This window comes from Coturnix japonica, chromosome 3 (genome assembly GCF_054131305.1).
Source record: "Coturnix japonica strain WE chromosome 3, WE-NBRP24, whole genome shotgun sequence".
NCBI classification, from domain to species: Eukaryota; Metazoa; Chordata; class Aves; order Galliformes; family Phasianidae; genus Coturnix; species Coturnix japonica.
This window is the reverse complement of record NC_140665.1, coordinates 52,821,024-52,838,827: the sequence shown is the minus strand read 5'-3', so window position 1 is coordinate 52,838,827 and position 17,804 is coordinate 52,821,024. Positions and strand designations below refer to the sequence as shown.

General features: G+C 39.3%; 1 protein-coding gene across 5 annotated transcripts in view; it reads left to right on the top strand.

Moving 5' to 3' along the window:
- The window catches only part of PDE7B (phosphodiesterase 7B), a 150,742-nt gene that overhangs the window by 108,520 nt on the left and 24,418 nt on the right, over positions 1-17,804 (top strand). For all 5 annotated transcript variants that reach the window (XM_032443634.2, XM_032443635.2, XM_085543580.1 and 2 more), the window contains one exon: positions 13,318-13,401. In XM_032443634.2, coding sequence (XP_032299525.2) covers positions 13,318-13,401 — 84 coding nt within the window. The remainder of the gene's footprint in view (positions 1-13,317; positions 13,402-17,804) is intronic.

Below are 17,804 nucleotides of genomic sequence, written 5' to 3'. Positions count from 1 at the left end.
TTAATGTACTGATGGATAAAAGACTTACTTCTATGTAGCAGTTACATATATTTTATTACATAAAGATAAAATTAACCTTAATTGCTTGAAATTTCTGCCTGTTCCTCTGCAGATTTTTACCTGACTGGAGATAAACGAAAAAAAAAAAAAAAAGTATGTTTGGGGTCTGATTTGTTGGAAAGCGTATTGGTCACTGTTGAGTTGTCCTTGCAGCCTGATGTGACTGCCCTTGGTCTTGACTTGTAATTTCCAGCTCAGTTTCTGATCTGAAGTCAACGCACCTCAAACAGAATACCATGTCTTTATAACTGTGATAGGATTCTCTTTGCCTGAGGCTTCCCCTTTCTCCCACCACCAACTTGAATCTTTTCCTTCACTGACTCTTGTGATTGGTAAGACTTTACAGCATTTAAATGCAGATGCAACCGCTTGGTGAAAGGAAAAAAAAACCAAAACAAAAAAACATTTACTAAGTTATATTTTATAAAACAGAGAAAAATAACATCTTTTAGTGAAACAACAATCCTGAAGTGTGAGCTGACAGCTGCAGTATGCTTGCCATACAAATAACTCTCTGATAAAAAATAAAAAAAAAAGTGTTTTAGTTTCCTGTAACAAATCCTGTTGTGATGGATCCTGTTAAATTCTAGGGAGAGACTTGCTTAGTTGTGAGGTTTTGGGAAGCTTAGTTTAAGGTGAACTGGAGTATATGTCCTTCATCAGGATTTCAGGCCTGTTCCTTCCTCTTGGTAGAATTCTGATCAATACTTTTCTGCATGTAATTGACATAGAATCAATGTTTGAATATATTGGGTGCACTGCAACAGCTATGTGGGGTCTAAGAGAATATAGCAGTATGCATCTTACGTTAGAAGCTGTTCCAAAACATCAGTCAGTTTAACATCTACAGAAAAAATGTTATGCTGTTCTTCACTGACATGATAATAATGATCTGATTCTTACCTATCATCATGGACTCTCTTGTCAGTGCAAAACCAAATTAAAGTTTAACTTTTTTGAAATGCTTAAGTGCTTAGGTCAGTGTTTCAGGTTTGGCCAAACACTTGGGGGAGAAAGTGCTTGCAGGGTTTCTAGCAAAGAGTTTCTGAATTGTTTTTCTGTAATAAATTCAAAATATAATTTGCAGGACCTTTGCATTATATGTCATTTGTAAGTGAAGTCTCACCAATTGACGTTATTTTTTTTTGTGCAGTTCTTGAATTTTCTTTGGTGACTGTCAGGTATTCAGTATAATAAGGTGGAGTCTAGGAAAAGCAAAAGTGTTTTTTGGATGTCACTTTAAGATGTATTCTGTGTTTATTCAGCCTGATCTGTTTTGAAGAAAAAGACAGTAATCTTCTTTTTTTATGTTGTGTCTTGTAATTCCCAGAAAAATAGCGTTTAAAAAAAAAAACAAAAAAAAAACAAAAACCCTCTACTTAGTATGAGTTGCATAAGAGTATGAAGAGTCAAGGAATACTTTTTATGTGCCTTTGCACATATATGCCAAAAAAGTCTTTGCCAGAGTTATTCTCTATTGGAATTTGCGGAGGTTTGTGAAAAGCAAATATTGAAACACTCTTGTTCTTTCTCCTTTAAAATCCTGGGTGAGGAGGAGCATGGGGAGTCGGGCTGCTCAGAAAGGGATCTGCTCAATGAATATCTAAAGCTGAGCCCTTGGGTTGTTAAACTATAATTTAAAGGTAAATTCTAAAACAAAATTGAATTATATTTTGTGCAGTTTATAGTTCTTTTAGGGTTTATAAAAACATCCTTTATTTTTTTTGCCTCCACTCAAAAAAGCCTGTTTGTTGTGTAAGTTTTAGGTTACATTTTCCTCATCTTTCTAAAAGACTTTAGCAATTACTTGCACTCCCTAAGAACACGTTAAACCATAGGAGACAAAAGCGTCAGCTTCTGTACTTGGTCATGGTTGTGGAGAAAGGCAGTGCTGCTCTGTGGGCTGTCAGCAGAAGGATTGGGTGTTTGTTATGTGCAGTGCTTAGGGCAGAACAGGTTGTCCTACCTCCAGGATGCCTAGATGACCCTCCCAAATGTTGGTGGAGGTCACCAATGTGATACTGCCATTCGTTAATTCATGTGTCAAGCTGAAATTCAAATCAGGTGTATATAGTGGGATGAAGGAGTTGGCTCAGCCAAGCCGTGTTTGCCATTTAGTTTTGCTTTATATAGTTAATAATGCAACCAAATTTTAACAGTGAAGGGGATGTGGTGAGTAGGCTGATATTTGAATAACTTGAGACTGATCCAGAGTTGTTTCTTTTGCCACACCAGAAGCTTTTCTAAGGTTTTAAGGTTATTGGCTCTTTTGTTTTTCTGCAAATGCAATTTTCAATGAATGAAAAAAGACTGGTTTTGTATTAAAATTTGCCTTCTTACAGGATTAATAACATGGCAGTACTTTTTCTTATATAAGATGACATGGTTCTAAATGTGTTTTCTTCATGTTCATGTGTATAGACAAGCTAATGTAGGTATGTGTAGGCTTGTATATACATTTTTATGTGCTCTCTGCTTCATTTTGGATTGGAATACTCAGAACAATAGAGTGAAAGCATTGGTTGTAGTTTATCCTAGTTAAAAAGAGACTGCTGACTGGTAAACTAATCTCATTAACGGAGGGTGTTAGGAGCAGCTTGTCGCAGTCAATCTGAACTTTCTTTTAGTAGATAACTCCAAGATTATCTATGTTAGGAATGGAAATGTTTGCAAGAGGGTATATTTGCTAAATTCAAGGCAGGCTAGGATTATGGTGGTTTGGTTTTGATTTGAAGATCAGATAAATAATAAACAAGGTGAACATGTTTAAAAAATATGGTGTAAAAAAAGCAAGAAGACAGAAACTTTTTTCAAGCTGTAGAACAGTCAAGCTCTGCTTTCACTTTATGAAGCTTATTCCCGTGTCATTCATCAAAATGAAAAAGGTTCCACTCCAAATGTTTATATTATCTACATATGTCACTTTTATTTGTTTTCTAAACAGGAGGGAAAACATAAGAAAAGGATTTTTTTTTACCAACATAATATTTTTGGATGAATTAATATTATGTAATAAAATATGGGCTAGCTCAGGAAATACTCATCTTGACTAAACAAATAGTACAGGGGTACCTGTGCTTATTTTGGACAAAGTTCTCTTGCCTTTATTGTTCAATAATTCATGGAGTTGAGTTCCACAGAGAAACTAAACCAGATTCAAACCAAAATGAAAGAAGGTTTGCAGCTGTTGGCCCCGGATACTGGTTTTGAATACAAATAAGAATTCATTGCAGATTATGATGGACAAACAAAAGACCTTCATCTCAAACATTTGTTCCTACAGTCTCGTGTGTAGGGTAAAACTCTAAATCACAGCAAAGCTTAAGGCTGTGAGCGGTTTTCTCCTCTGAGATTTTACAGGCACCTTCTGCTGCTGCCAAGTCAATGCGGTACTATGTCCCTGCTTTCCTCATTCCTGGTCTCCAGCTGTGGAGGCTCCTGGGGCAGTCTCATGGGCAAGGCTGAGTGTGGCTATTGCAGATGGTCATCCTGGTGTGATACCATACAGTGTTCCAGCCTGAGGACAAGGCGGTGAATAAGGGGTGGCTGGGCTAACACAGTCAGTGTGGGAGAGGGGAAGATGATGTATCATGGCTGAGATACTGATATGTGTATTTATGTATAGCGCAGAGGGGAGGTTGTGGATGCCCCCTCTCTGGAAGCATTCAAGGCCAGGCTGGATGGGGCTTTGAGCAACCTGATCTAGAGGGAGGTATCCCTGTCTGTAGTAGGGGGCGTTGGAACTAGATGACCTTAAAGATCCCTTTCAGCCCAAACCATTCTATGATTCTCTGAGTTGGGAAAGAGGACATGAAAAACATGCTGTGACTGATGAGTTAGGTTAATACGGATGACTGAGACATTTACTTCAGTATGTCTCACTTGATTATCTTTAAAGTTGACTTAAAATGTGCAAGCACCATCTGATCTTTAGACAGAGGTGTTATATACAGAGAGATCAGTATAAACTGGATTTCTTCTGATGTGCAAGTGGATTGTCAGACAAGTGATGCTAGTACAGAATGAAAAGGGAGTAAATCCCAAATCCCTGCTCACCTCTTCCAGGGGAAAAGCTATGTTGTGTAAAAACTGTTAACAGACTTTGAGATTTGGTTGATGACATATTAAGCTGTTGGACCACTGATGTCCTGCATAGAACAGCTTATTGTCTACACAGGACAAACAAAACACAGAAGTGGAAAATTCAGGCGTGGAAAGGAAACCAAGTAATAGGCCAAGGGCTTATGATCTGTGTTCGACTCCCCTTTTTCTCTCTCAGAAATCTTAAATTATTGAACATTTTCCAAAAGCAAGTTCTTTTGGTCTATTCAGTTTTGGAATTATTGGCATTTTCCTATTATTTGTCATTATATCAATTATTTTTTTATATAAGTAATCAAATTATCACTTCTTAAGCATTGGCTCTGTGAGATATATGTGGGTTATTGCATCGAACAGTTTCTGCTTGTCTTCTCAGTAGTGTTCAGACAGAAAATGAATATGATGCCGTGGGGGCTCAAGTAACCCATCAATACAAGCCATAAAATGCAGGTACTTGCAAACTGTTGTTCTTGAGGAACTTGTGCATTGTTAATGTAATGCTTCTTTTATTCTACATTAAAAATCATTTAATCAATGTTATATGTAAGTGAATACTGAGAATTAAGACCAATGAAACAAACTTGGTAGAACATGTGATTGGCAATTACCTCAGTTTTCAGCAGAAAAAAAAAATATAAATCTGTTCTTCAGCTGTAAAACTGTCTTTGGATTCAGAGACTCCAGTTATGTTCTTATATTTAAACCATTGATAAACCATTGATAATACTCAAATCAGAAATGCATATAGTAAAATCAGATGAAGATAGATGCTTGGAAGTTGAGTTTTAAGTTGCAGTGCATAGGTAGGTGTGAAGGGGTCTCTGAAAGCACAGCCACGTCCATAACATTATTACAGGTTAAAAAAAATGATATATAGTTTGAATGGCTGGGTGTAACTTTAAGTGAAGAAAATTGTATGTATTGGGCACTAGAAATAAAAGTGCCTTGACCTAGGGCACTTCAGATACAGTTTTGAGCTCTAGATTTGTTTTTGTCACAGGTCTTAGATAAAATACAGATTTCTTGTGATTTTTCTTTAATGCAGAATGAAAGTCATTATATTATACTTCTTAACCTGATGTGCCAGAATTGTGTATAAAGGATTGAAAGTATACAAGTCTTAGAAGCATGTTATTAAATGTGTGTTTATTTAAGTAGTTTCAAGTTTGGTAGAAGACTGCAGTCCATGAAATACAATATAAACAATTAATGACGTTTTTCTTTTCGCTACAATTTATTTGGGAGAGGGATGAGAGTAGCACCACAGGTAGGTATTATCTTCAATGTTGCCATGGCAGTGCAGCCTACCTGTTGCTAAGAACATGCTGTAGCTGTTGTTATTCTCTTTATTACAGCTCTTAATATTTCAGAATGTACCCTTTAGATTTTAAGGTGTTATTTTAGATTTAATTTTGTATGTGAGAAGACCAGTAAGTTTTGCCACTTTCCAGCAGGGAGTTACTCTGGTGCAAATGCAATGATACTGATATAAATACCTGATTCTGCTAATGTAGATTCCATCCTTTACCATAGAGTAATTTGCAAGCTATCTAACAATTCAGTAAGGCGATAATTATCTAGATAGTTCGGTGCCATGTTGATATTAATATTCGTTTTCCCTGAAAAGTCAGTGATGGATGTTTGGATGCAGAAAAGGCTTAAGCCCCAACAATAATGTAGTATCAAAACTTCACAACAGAGACAGGTGGTACTTAGCACTAAAGCTAGAAATGAAGTATTCAGCTCACTAAAAAGAGCATGTCCACTGCGAGTCTGGTTTAGTGAAGTGCTCTGGGACCTCTGTTACTGCTCAGAGTGCTGCTGCAGTTTGGGACCATGGCAGCTCTGAGACTCTCAAGATGCTTTCAGTGCTATGCTGAGTGCTGTGAGCTTGCAGGCGAGAATGGGAATTATAAATGGATCATTCAGGGAAAAAAAAAACAAAAAAACAACCCAGGATCAACTCCCAGCTTGCTGTTCTCTCAGGCTTTTTATTTTCAGCTTTCAATAGCGCGTTTAACCCGCTAGATAGTAATGCTAGGTAGTTATAATATAGCAGAAACAAAATGTTTACCATGGTTGTCTGCGCTGTCTCCTTCAGGTGGAGATGTCTCCTGCATTTACAACATGATTAACAAGTCTCTATGCCTTCTTGCTCCATTCTTTTCTCTAAGGCCTGCCTCCTGCTTTTAGTTCTGTAACCTTGTTTCTTGCTACCAGTTACAAATGTCTGTCATTCCTTTGCATTACAGAGGCTATTAGCTGAAGTTTATAAAATTCCTACTGGCAAATTCCAATGTCTCAGTTTTTAATGTCTCCAAAAATAAAAAGTTTGCATATGAGTGAGCAGCCTGTGTAATTTACTCATTTTCTTATGCTTCCTTACTGTCTTTATGTTCTCGGGCACTATGTGTGAACTTTACATAAGCTCCTTTATATGGGGCTAGAATTAAGTAATTATCAATTAGAATTTAATTGTTTCTTTTCATGGGGAACTGTAATCCAATTACTATTGCATAGCAAGTGTTTTGCTTTATTGGAGCTGTGGAATAATGCTACAGAGATGATACTACACCATATGTACTTGTGAGGGTGTGCCCTCATGCAGTGGTAGGAGCTAAAGTAGTGTGTGTCAATTGGTATTTATTTCAAAGTAGTATCAGTCACAGGGCTAACTGCAGTTTAAAATGTACTTACAGATAAGTTTGGTGTGGTCCCAACTGCCTGAAAGCAATCCTCATGGACAAGGCCTGGGATTTTCCCTGTATCGTGCTGTGTTCGTAGCCGTGGTGCCTAATTTAGGAGCAGCGTGACTTAGACTCACAGCAGTAAAAACCAAAAACGTGCAGCTGTGAAAAGCAACCAGTCTGTTAAGTGTTAGTCACTGGGTGGAGGCACCTATTCTTCTCCCCTCACTTACACCTGAGGTTACATGAAATACACCTAGCCTTAAGGCAGTAATTCACAGTGCATTACTAAGTTCAGAAACAACTGAAAGCACTTCCAGTGCAGTATGAGATACTGACACTTTGGAAAGTTACCTTCATTAGGACATGTAGGATTATTTGTTGTAGTTAGCTCTGACTGTTGTTTTGGTTGGATGCAGCTGCTTGCTTCTGCAGGCTCTGCGTTTGCTCATGGAAGAACAAACAGGTGTGGGAAGAGGGCATGGATATGGGTGATGAGTGCTCTTACCTGGCTCTCTGTGGCAGCTTTTTCATCCCCTTGGATTTCAATTCGAATTCTGCATGCTGTAATAGTTTCGCCTCAAGGTCTTTCAGTTCAAAACCTTTTCTCCCAGGTTGCCAGGTGTGATGTGATGTGCTTTAAGGAAGGATTTCAAGAGTGTCTGTAAAACTAACATTTAGTTACATTTACTCTAGGCATCCATTTGCCAGAGTGGAGAAGTGTTCAAGGCATGTCTATAGATGCTAGTGTGCCCTGATGCATAGCTGGGGGAAGACAGGTTCTTATAACACGAGACTGTCAGTATTGAGGAGGGTTTTATGAGCAGACTGACAGCTTCTGTTCTACCATGTATCCAGACTGCCACAAGTAGAGCTAATATTAAAATGTTAAGATACAGCAGTTGTACAGATTTTGTTCAGTAAAGCAGAGCAGAAGTTATGGTTGCCTGCTACAGTCAGGCAGTGCCAGTAGTTTGAGTTAGCAACCACGATTCGCTCTCAATACAGTTCTGTAAGAAAGCAGTTGCTGGTTTGGAATTGGAATTTTGAAAGCTGAAACTCCAGTAGCTGGCAAAAATAAATAATTGTAGCTCAAAATGTTATCTCACTGAAAGAGACTTTTTCTGCCAAATGCATTGGGTTTAAACACTGTTTATAAGCTTATTAGGACTGTTAACAGAAACAGTGGAAGCATCATACGATGCAGAAAACTTCATGTTTGGGAACATTCAGGTACTTAAAACTTTGGTCCTCACAAGTGGGTAAAGTGAGGTGGCTCCCAGGGGACTTTTCCCACTGGGAGGGAATTGTCCTATCTCCCTAAAGCTTGACGTCAATCTGCATCTGCTCAAAGGAAGCCTTGTTTGCTTCAGATCTTAACCCACATGAGGAAATCAGCACAAAGTGCTTTCTGCAGGCAGGAGTTCACAGCTGTGATCCTTGTAACACTAAGAGAACTTAGGGAAAGTAAGACAAGTACAAATGCAAATCATTATGAGAAAGTGTTAGGTGATTTCAAATGAAAAATAATTCCTGGAATTCTGCTACTTGTTCTTAATCTTTCAGCCTGAGCTTGACTTTCACCCAACATAATGATGTTTTAAACATCATCAACTCATCTTCCCCCACCTGAGGAAATCCCAAGCCTTCATATTACTGAATTCTGTGCACTGGTGGCCTTGTTACTCTGCTCTTCTGTTTTCCATGGGAAGCACTCAGAGACTGCAGGATGTGACCTAAAACAGTCAGCTTAAGAAATATTTGGATGAAAATTGTAGAAAAAAAATCTGACTGGAATAAATACTTGTAGCCTCCTGTGAATTCTCTGTGGTATTCTGACTTACTGCATGGAGCTGTATACTAAATAAAATAAAAGAAATTGATGGCTCATCCTGACTTCTGCTGCATGAGGCTGCTTGGTTGTTTTGTCCCAGCTATGGCCCTGTTTTCTCTCCTAATTTGTTGTGTTTACTCAGTGAAATTGAATCCCACATCATTTCAGGCAAGCCTTGGAGAAGTTGTTTTCTTCAGTGCAGATGGCTGCTCCAAATATATGAGGCAGCCCAGGGCCACCTCGTTCTTCTCTTAACCCTTCTGCCCTGAAGCTGTGCTGCCCTTTTGCTGCTGTAGCACCCTGGCTTTTACTGTACTGAATTTTCCCATGACTGTAAACTCTGTGCATGTCTGTCATGTGTTGTCAACTACCTCGTGTCCACACAGGCTCCTGTTACCTAATACAGCTTTCTCTGACTTGTTTGCTTTGTCGTCTTATCTACTTGTTGCAACGAGGACAAAGCAAAGTTAAAGTGTGCAGTGACCACCGGGAGAGGTCTTTGCTGGAAGCTGCCCTGGAGGCTTGGCTGAAGCAAGAGTGCAGCAACTTGTCCCTATAACTGTAAATGTTCCAGACACACAACTTCAGCCTGAAGGAGCCAGGGAAGACCTGTACCCTTGCCGTTTCCCTTCACCCTGTTTGTTTCACTTGGGAACACAATGAGCTGTCAAAATTTCCTGCCCAGCTTCCACAGAATCCTTCCTTTTGCTCCAAAAAGGATTATTTATCTAAAGCTGCTAATTGTATAAATTGTCAGAACAATTGTTTAGCTTGATTTTAAGGTGGAGAGCAAAGACATGTAAAGACCTTCTGGGGCTGATGAAAGTCCCATCAAAGCCTTCTGTCAAAGGGAAGGAGACTGTGTTGCCATTAAAGGCCCTTGATTTACGGAAATTAAAAATCGGGTGGTGTGGTGCAAATCTGGTGCAATCCCTATTTTTAGTATCTCCATTCTATGTGCTTATATGTAATTAAAAGTAATAGAGAAGTATATAAAAGATTTCCAAATCGATGCAGGGTAGAGGAAGGCAGGTGTGGTTGATTTAGCCCACCACCACTTCCTAACTAATCCTTCTCTGATGTAGGAAGAGACTAGGTGGCACCTGGCAAAGTATTGTGAAATAACAGATTGATGAGGTAGAGCTACTGGATAACATCTTTGACTCATCAGAAACCTGCCTTTCCTGAGGGCAGAGTTAACAATCCTGGAATATGAGGGTTTTAGTGGTTTTACTAAGTCAGTGGGAATGCAGATTTATCCTGTATATAGATTCCTATAGTGCTTGACATGATCCAAGCTTCTGTTGCCTATGAAAATGTAAAATGATATGAATAGTTGATACTGATCACATCAGTAATTTTCCATGACTTCAGGTCCTCAGGTTTGCTGGTTAAAACTCGTTCACATGTTCTTAACTTTTCTTTATTCATTGTCATGTATATTCCTTACCAATTTTGGGTAATGTTTCAACATTTATTAAGGCTTTACCATCAGTTGCTTGCATTGCTTATCTCTTCCTTCAACATAAAAATTCCTCTGATGACCAGGATGGTTATTTCTTTATTCTGCTGCTTATTAGCAGTGGAGATTACTGCAGGATGATCTTTCATAATGGAAATGATTCTCTGGTGCCATGATCACCATTCTAGAGGTCCCTCTCTGCCCTTTTTCCAGGAGGAATTGAGCTTTTTCAGGCACTCTTATTTCAGATGAGCTGTTAAGTGTTTTGTCTGATGGTATCAACACCTCCCTCGTGTCTGACTCTGTTGGAATTACCTTTCCCAAACTGTGTATATATTTTTGAGTTAGCAAAGCTTTCATTCCATAGGAGACATCAACAGCACTGTGAGAGGAAGCTGTGCTGCTAGTAAAATGGAAGGGAAGCTGCAGGCGTCTGGGCCATAGAGCAGCTGAGGCAAAGATCACAGTAGCAGCGAAGTGTATTTTAAACAGCTGTTGTTGTATATTCCTGAATATTCCCAGCTTTGCATTACAGTTAGATTTTACTAGCTCTGCTTCTAAGCTAAGGTCATCAATTTACACACACACACACACACACACAGAAAAAAAACTGTTCCCATTATGAATCTTTTAAAGACCAGGTAGTAGTTGTTCACAAGCAGAAGTTTCCTTTCAGTGCACCCTGTTGTCTTCTTGACTTTGGTCTTTTTCCAACTTAAAAGTTTTGTGCTCATCTCTTGCCTTCTGTCATACATTTGACAAAGTCCTTATGGTTGAACTATGCTATAATATTATTTTCCTGTCTAACAGTTATTTTATTTGAGGTAATTCAGGCTTTATCTGGTTTTGGTCTACCTTTGGTGAACTCATGTTCTATTTTCTTCTATATTTGAGCAGTCTCTCTACCTACAGCAGCCTCTCCATCAAAATTTGGGATCATGCTGTTGAGAGTTTCCATTTGTAGCCCTGTATGATGTTGTTATTTTCCAGTACTATGCCGTACCTCTTGGTCTCATAAGTTTGTTCTTTCATGTTCAGAGAGAAGAATCATTCTTTCTGGGTTTGTGCTATTGCATGTCTCAAGCTTTGGGGTGTTGGGTTTTTTTTTCAGACTTATGGGGTTTAAATTTGTCTCTTTTCTTTCAAAGAATGTGTTGAGTCAGTCAGGAGTTATATGTTTCCCAGTCTGTTAGTGCAGGGCGTAATTTGCAGTTTCCTGTTAATTCATTGATGCATACAGAAAAACAAAGGTCTCAATTAAGGCGTGCTTTGATTTTAAACCTGTTGTTAATTTGCAGGCTTGAGCCTGCCTATCTTTTTTATTTACTGTGTGCCCTATGCTCGCTATTGTTACCTTTCTGCATGAGTCAGCCAATGCAGTGGATCTACCTGTGAGCAGTGCTTTTTTAGGTGAGGGTGCTGGCTGGGGAGCCCTGACTCACCAATGAATCCTGCTTCAGTGTTTTACAAGCTATTTGCTTCACCCATCTGCCCCTTAAAAGAAAGAAGGGAATAGGTTCCTATACCTCACTTACCACAGTTGCACGTGACTTGAAACTGCACACCTCTGAGCTGCTGCAGCTGAAGGGCAGGCAGAGGTTTGCACCTCCTGCCATCCAAAAGGGTGTGTGGGGTCAAGGGCAGCTTGGGTAGCTTGAGGCTGACTCCTTGGAGCCAGCGTGTGAGCTGCGGGCTGGCAGCTGGGCACAGGGAACACATGTTCTGTCACTGGAAACAAAACAGCCAGATGAAAGTAAAGATTCATATTTATAATCTGAAGTGACTGTGTTTGAAATATGCTTAATTTGAGTGCATGCTCCGGTGTCCTTCGTGCCTCTAAGGACCCCTAGAGGGCACAGAAGATTTTTTTCCCCCTCAAATAGTCAACTTAATCATTCTGCTTGGCTTTCTTCCCTTAAACATAATTGCAAGCACATTTGAAGAGAACACTAGATAAAAAAAAATAACAGTATCTAACTAGGTCCTTCTTTCATGCTGGAAGATGTTTTCTTGTTTTCAAACATAAGCAGTAGAAGCTCGCACTAGCAGCCAAATTCTTCAATAACTTTTGTTTAGATTAGTCAGATGCTGTGTCCGGGTCCCCAGAGGAAGCACAATTCAAAATAACTAATAATTCATAATTGTACTGTGAACTCTGAGAGGCCTTCAGCAAGCTGTCTCTGGAAGTACAGTGGGTATGTTTTCAGCATGATAGTCTGTGCTCCTGCAGAGGAGGAATTGGTGTTGCAGAGAGCTGGAATACCCTGACCTGAGCCTCTGAAATCTCAAAACTTATTCTTTAAGAATATTTAAGATCTTGTTCTTGGGAATTTTCCCATGCGGAACTGGGGAAGCTACAATATATGAGTTTTACATTTCTGTATTTAAAAAAGCTATCTGCCTTCTATCTGCTTTGAAAGAGATTTTGTATCTCTTGCACATGCTGAGTAGCGCTTTTCATTTCAAATGAGTTTTGCCCTTTTCATCAGTGTTGCGCAGCAAGTCAGGTACTAGTCAATGTGAGTTACACAGGGATACCAGCGTTATATTGTTGTTATATTGTCACTTTGTAATGCTGAAATATACATTCTGAAGTTGTGGAATAACACTGATTTGAGAACATCACATTTCAGTTAAATAAAGCAGCTTCTGTGTTAGAGGCGAAGGCAGCTGACGTTTTCCAGAATGCTCAAGAACAACAGTAAGAAAAACAAGACAAAAAACAACCCTCGTATTTTGGTTTTGGGCTTTTTTCATCATCTCATGGTTTTGAGGCCAGTCCCACAGCTTTGGAGGTCTGCTAGACCCTGAGCCCAGTCCAAGGCCGTGCCCTTCCTGTGTGATGCTGTGACAGTGAGGATTCAACTCACTCATTTGGACAAAAGAAACGAGACCTCCACTGTACTTCTGAAGCACTGAGAGCGTTCTTACTGAGCAGGAAGCTGCTCAATGGGAAGAACACGCTTTTTTTCTTGTGCCTTTTTCTGATAAGAGGATCAGCTGTACTGCTTTACCCAGTAACCCAGGGATGTCACGGAGATGATTTTTTTCGGACCTTAATTTTCCCTCTGGAGGAATGTAACGTCACATTGAGCAGAAAATAGATCTGGTTGTGAACAGCAAAGAAAGGCCACTGCCCCCTCTAATGTCTCGGGGGATTTTGTGTTTTGCAGGAGATGCACGGGTGAGAGGTCAGACAGGGGTTCTCTCCGAGCGCCGCGGCTCCTACCCATTCATAGACTTCCGTCTTCTTAACAGTAAGTGCAACCCTTCCTTTGGGTCTGAATTTAATTATTTCCTTTTTCAATTGGCATAGAAGGTAAATGAACCAAAGTACCTCATCTTATATGTATCTATAGTCCAGCTGTCTTTATGGAGTCAGCATTAATAATCCTGTTATTCCCACATAGTATTTGACTGTAAAATGTTGTGATTATACAAGTAGTGTCCATAATGCAGAGCATGTCAAGTAAATACAGTAGTGCCATGGGGCATGCTGGGAAGAGCAGGGGTTGCTTCAGAATTAAAAAGATAAACCCCAATGTCCTTTAGCCTCTTAGCCAACATTTGGAACAGATTTATGTGAGTGAGTCTGTTATCCGGTCATATAGAATTGGCGCAGACAGAGAGCATGTGACAGCACTGACCAGTGGTTTACAATAACATTAATTTTTCCAACAATTAGAACCCAATCCAAAGCCCCATGGAGTCTTCTCATTGACGTCAATAGATTTTGGGTCAGGCCAGCAGTGAACATCTGTTAAAAATAATCTTAACCTCATTTTGATTGAAGTTATTTTGCCACTGTTGTAAATATAGGAGGGTAAATTTAAGAGGAAAAAGAAAAATAAAGAAGAAGATACCGGGCTGGGCTTTTTTTTCACCTGATGAATTCTATATATTGTTCATAGCCAATCAGCCAGTATGTAAATAAATAATAACAATACAAATCGGAGAGCTCTTCATCTTGAGCCCTGTAGGATTGTCTCTGTGTTGTGCTAATGCAGTGTTCGGACACAGGCAGATTAGATACGTCCTTGTGTACTGCACAGATTGCTCCATTTAGCCTCTGAAACAAAAGTTATTTACTGTCTTCATCAAAACAGACCAAAACTCCAACCGTTTGTTTAGCGATTACGCTTTTAATCTTGTGATTATGGTTTTCATTAAAAAGCAATTATCAGGCCAAACTTTTAAATCTTCTTTTTGTAAGGGCTTTCCAGAAAAACAGGGAAGAGGAGGAGGTAGGTGACAGGAAGGAGGAGACGACCAGCTGCAGAGGGAGAGGTCTGGCTGGGAGTCAGGAGGAAAGAGACTAATAGGAAGGGAGGACTTGTGCTCTGATCTGCTGTGTTCGCGTGAGCTGGCAGAAGTACTGCAGTTTATCGAAGTGATAGCTCTCAGCTTTGCTCATAGAAGGTGTTTTCTAGGTCATAACTCCATCAAAGTGTTTGCTGTGGCTGCAGTAGAAAGGCATGAGGGATAGTACAGACCCAGACATTTTCCCAGAACAAACAGGGAATAACTGGTTGTGCAGAGCTCAAGATAATTTTGTACTGCCTTGTCAATGATAAATGTGAAGAAAAAAAACTTCTTTATGGGTAGCTGGAAGTACTGTTGATGCCCTCATAAAGACTGAGAGAAAGTACTTTATGAATGAGAATTGTTTTACAAGTGAATATACACTCACATTTGAGTAATATTTGACTAAGTGAATTCTTCATTTGCTTTTTATTCTGAATACAAGCATGTTATTTAAAATTCTTACTGTATGTTCTCCCCAGTTAAAAAAATCAAAGAAACTGATGATAGGACTTTTGTTTTTATTCCTTGTTGACAGATCTTGCCAGCTCTGGAAAGGGCTGGTGCTTCCCAGGGTTGTCAGGGGAGAGGGCTGTGAGGAGGGAAGCTGGAGAGCCACAGCCTTTGATTGCGTGAGGAGCAGGGTGCTCTGTAATCTTTCTGCTCTGCTGCTGAGCTTAAAAGTGATCCATCTCTCTTCAGGCAGCTCTGCTCCTACATAGGAAGGGCAGCTGGGTTTTATGCTCTCTTATGTTTTGGGGTTTTGATCCTGATTTGGGGTTTCTCATTGTTTTCAGTTTTATCTATACTTAGTGTTTTCTGCATGGGGAGTTGTGTAGCCTAATTTTTCACTCCAAAATGTGGTCTGAAGTGGCATTTATGACATGTATGGGCCTGGGCCTGGCTTACTCAGTGACCTGCAGGTAAAGGAAGATGTTTGGTATTGGCAGACACAGATGTGTTTTTCTATGAAGTAAACAGACTTCTATTTTACTTGCTTATCTATATCCATCAATTTCTTCTTCTAATCATATTCTTCTGTGCATACTGTATAAACATCAAAAAACACAGTGCTGCATGTCCTATTATCAGTAGGCATATAAATGCCAATGCTGCATTTTAACAGCATCTAAATCCTTAGGTTTCATTTTTGCAAAAATGTTTCTGCATCAGAAACTTTTGGGTTTTGACTCAGAATCAATCATCCCTTTGCTTTCCTTATCTAGTGTGTGCCAGTACCCAAATATCTCACAATCTAGGTCTGTATAATTGATATTGGAACGTTGGAGTCACCGTTCCCAAATGATATTACTTAAAGAGGTTTACTTTTTCTTACACATTGCACAACTAATACCTACAGTGGGATTGAGAGTATCTAAAAGATCAGAACATGTTTGCAGATATTCCAAGGGTGTATCTATATGTTGCCTAGGAACTTTCTGGCTTTAAGCTAGAAGCTGAATTTTAAAAATATACCTAATTGAAGCTTTGCTTAGCGAATAAATTATTATAGATTATATGTTTTTTTGCAATAGATGGTGATAAATAATGATATTAGTTGCTACTCAGTCTCTGTCCTTGATTTGCAGTCTGAATGGAGTCAAGTGAAGTCTGCTGTTTTTGTTTGGGCATAAGGTGATGCTTTGACAGCCTGCAATGAATTAGGTAATACAGAAATAAAAGGTATTGTCAGAATTAGTAAGGGAAGATATGAATTCATGAAAAAGTCTCTATCTCAAAGAACCAAAGTCTGTGGATGTTTGAATCTGTGGTTTTTGCCTGTCTACAGAAAGATCCATTTGCAAAATTTACATTCATTTTTGGTTTTGGATTTCGAACAACTCCAAGGCTTTCAGGTAGGGCCCTTCTCCAGGGAAAATAAAACTTAACCACAGCCACCAACCCAAAACTGAAACATCAAGTAACCTGAATCCAAATGAATGAGGTTAAAAAAAGTTTGGTTAACTGTCTTGTTTTGTTGCCTTTGGCTAGAAAAGGAAGTGGGAGTGAGAGATGCCTTTTTAAATATTTCTGACCTGGGTTAAATTAGGACACTAGAAGTCTTGTGAGGAAGTTTAAAGGACTGATTGGATTACTCGGATCCCAACCCAGCCTGTGGAGATGAGGCCAAAGTTCCAGATGGTTATTAAATTAGAAAGGGAGAGATCTCATGAGGTCTGCATCATTTCTGCATAATACCTCCCTTAGTCCTCATGGATAAACACATCCAAAAGATACTCGTCAACTGTGAAGGCACACAGACTTCTTAATCAGGTTAGCTTGCATCTTGTTTGAATGACAAGAATATTTCCAGCACTGAAGTCAGCCTATGGCCTTGCTTTCAGTTTTCCTATTCAAGAAAGAGGAACTGAGTTTCTCATAATAGCGTTGCAGCACAGAGATTATTCTGTTTTCTGGAGACACTTCACACTGTACTCAAAAAGTCTTCCTGTCACTGGAAGTTATCCCGGTCTGCCCTTGTCTTCCTCCACTCCTCCTTTAGTCAAACAACAGAAAACTTGGTGTGTTTCTTTGGATTTTGTGTGTTTGTTCTTAATGTTTGTTTTTGAAAGTTCTTCTGCAAAATTTAATACCAAGGTTGAGTGGAAATTATGTTCTGCTTCCTGCTGCTCTTACGCTTCTCTTAGCTTTTTGCTTTTCACTTGCAGAAAATGAAAGCTGGAATGTAGAACTGGCTGATGTATGTGTTTTCATATGCTAACAAAATGCAATAGTTGGGGTTATGGCAGCTTCAGAGAAAAAAAAAAAGCTGTGTTGCAAACACACAGTCTTAGTGAACACTGGTGTGGTTATGCAGATTAGTACCATCTTTAATGCAGATTTAGGATTCAGTTCAATTGAGAAGAGCCCTTTAAAAGCTTCCAAATTATGCGTGACCCAGTGTGCTACCGCACCTTCTTTTCTCTGATTAGAAAAGGGAAAGGGTGTACTGAAGATAACGCTGAGGATACTTTCCAAATGACCAGAGGAAAAGAGAGAACAAGGAGAAAGGATCATTAAGATGATAAATGAAAGCTGGGTTTACTGTTGTTGCTACAGGTTGTTGCTTTTTTTCAAGGGGGTGGGGGGGTAGGGGATGTACTGTTTCCTGTTGGAGAAACTATAATCGGCTATAAAACATTTGCAGTTCTAGGGGGTGGAAAAGGGTTCTGAATGTGCTCCTGTACCAGGACTTTAGTGGCAGAACAAAAGCTCATATTTAAATTATAATGGTTTTGTGGTGAAACAGAACACAACATACTGTTTCCTGAGGGCTTGTAGGAGGCTTAATAAGAGATACCAAGATGTTTGTTTTCGTAATGATGATGGATGACCCCAGTAAAGGCTGTGAATGTGA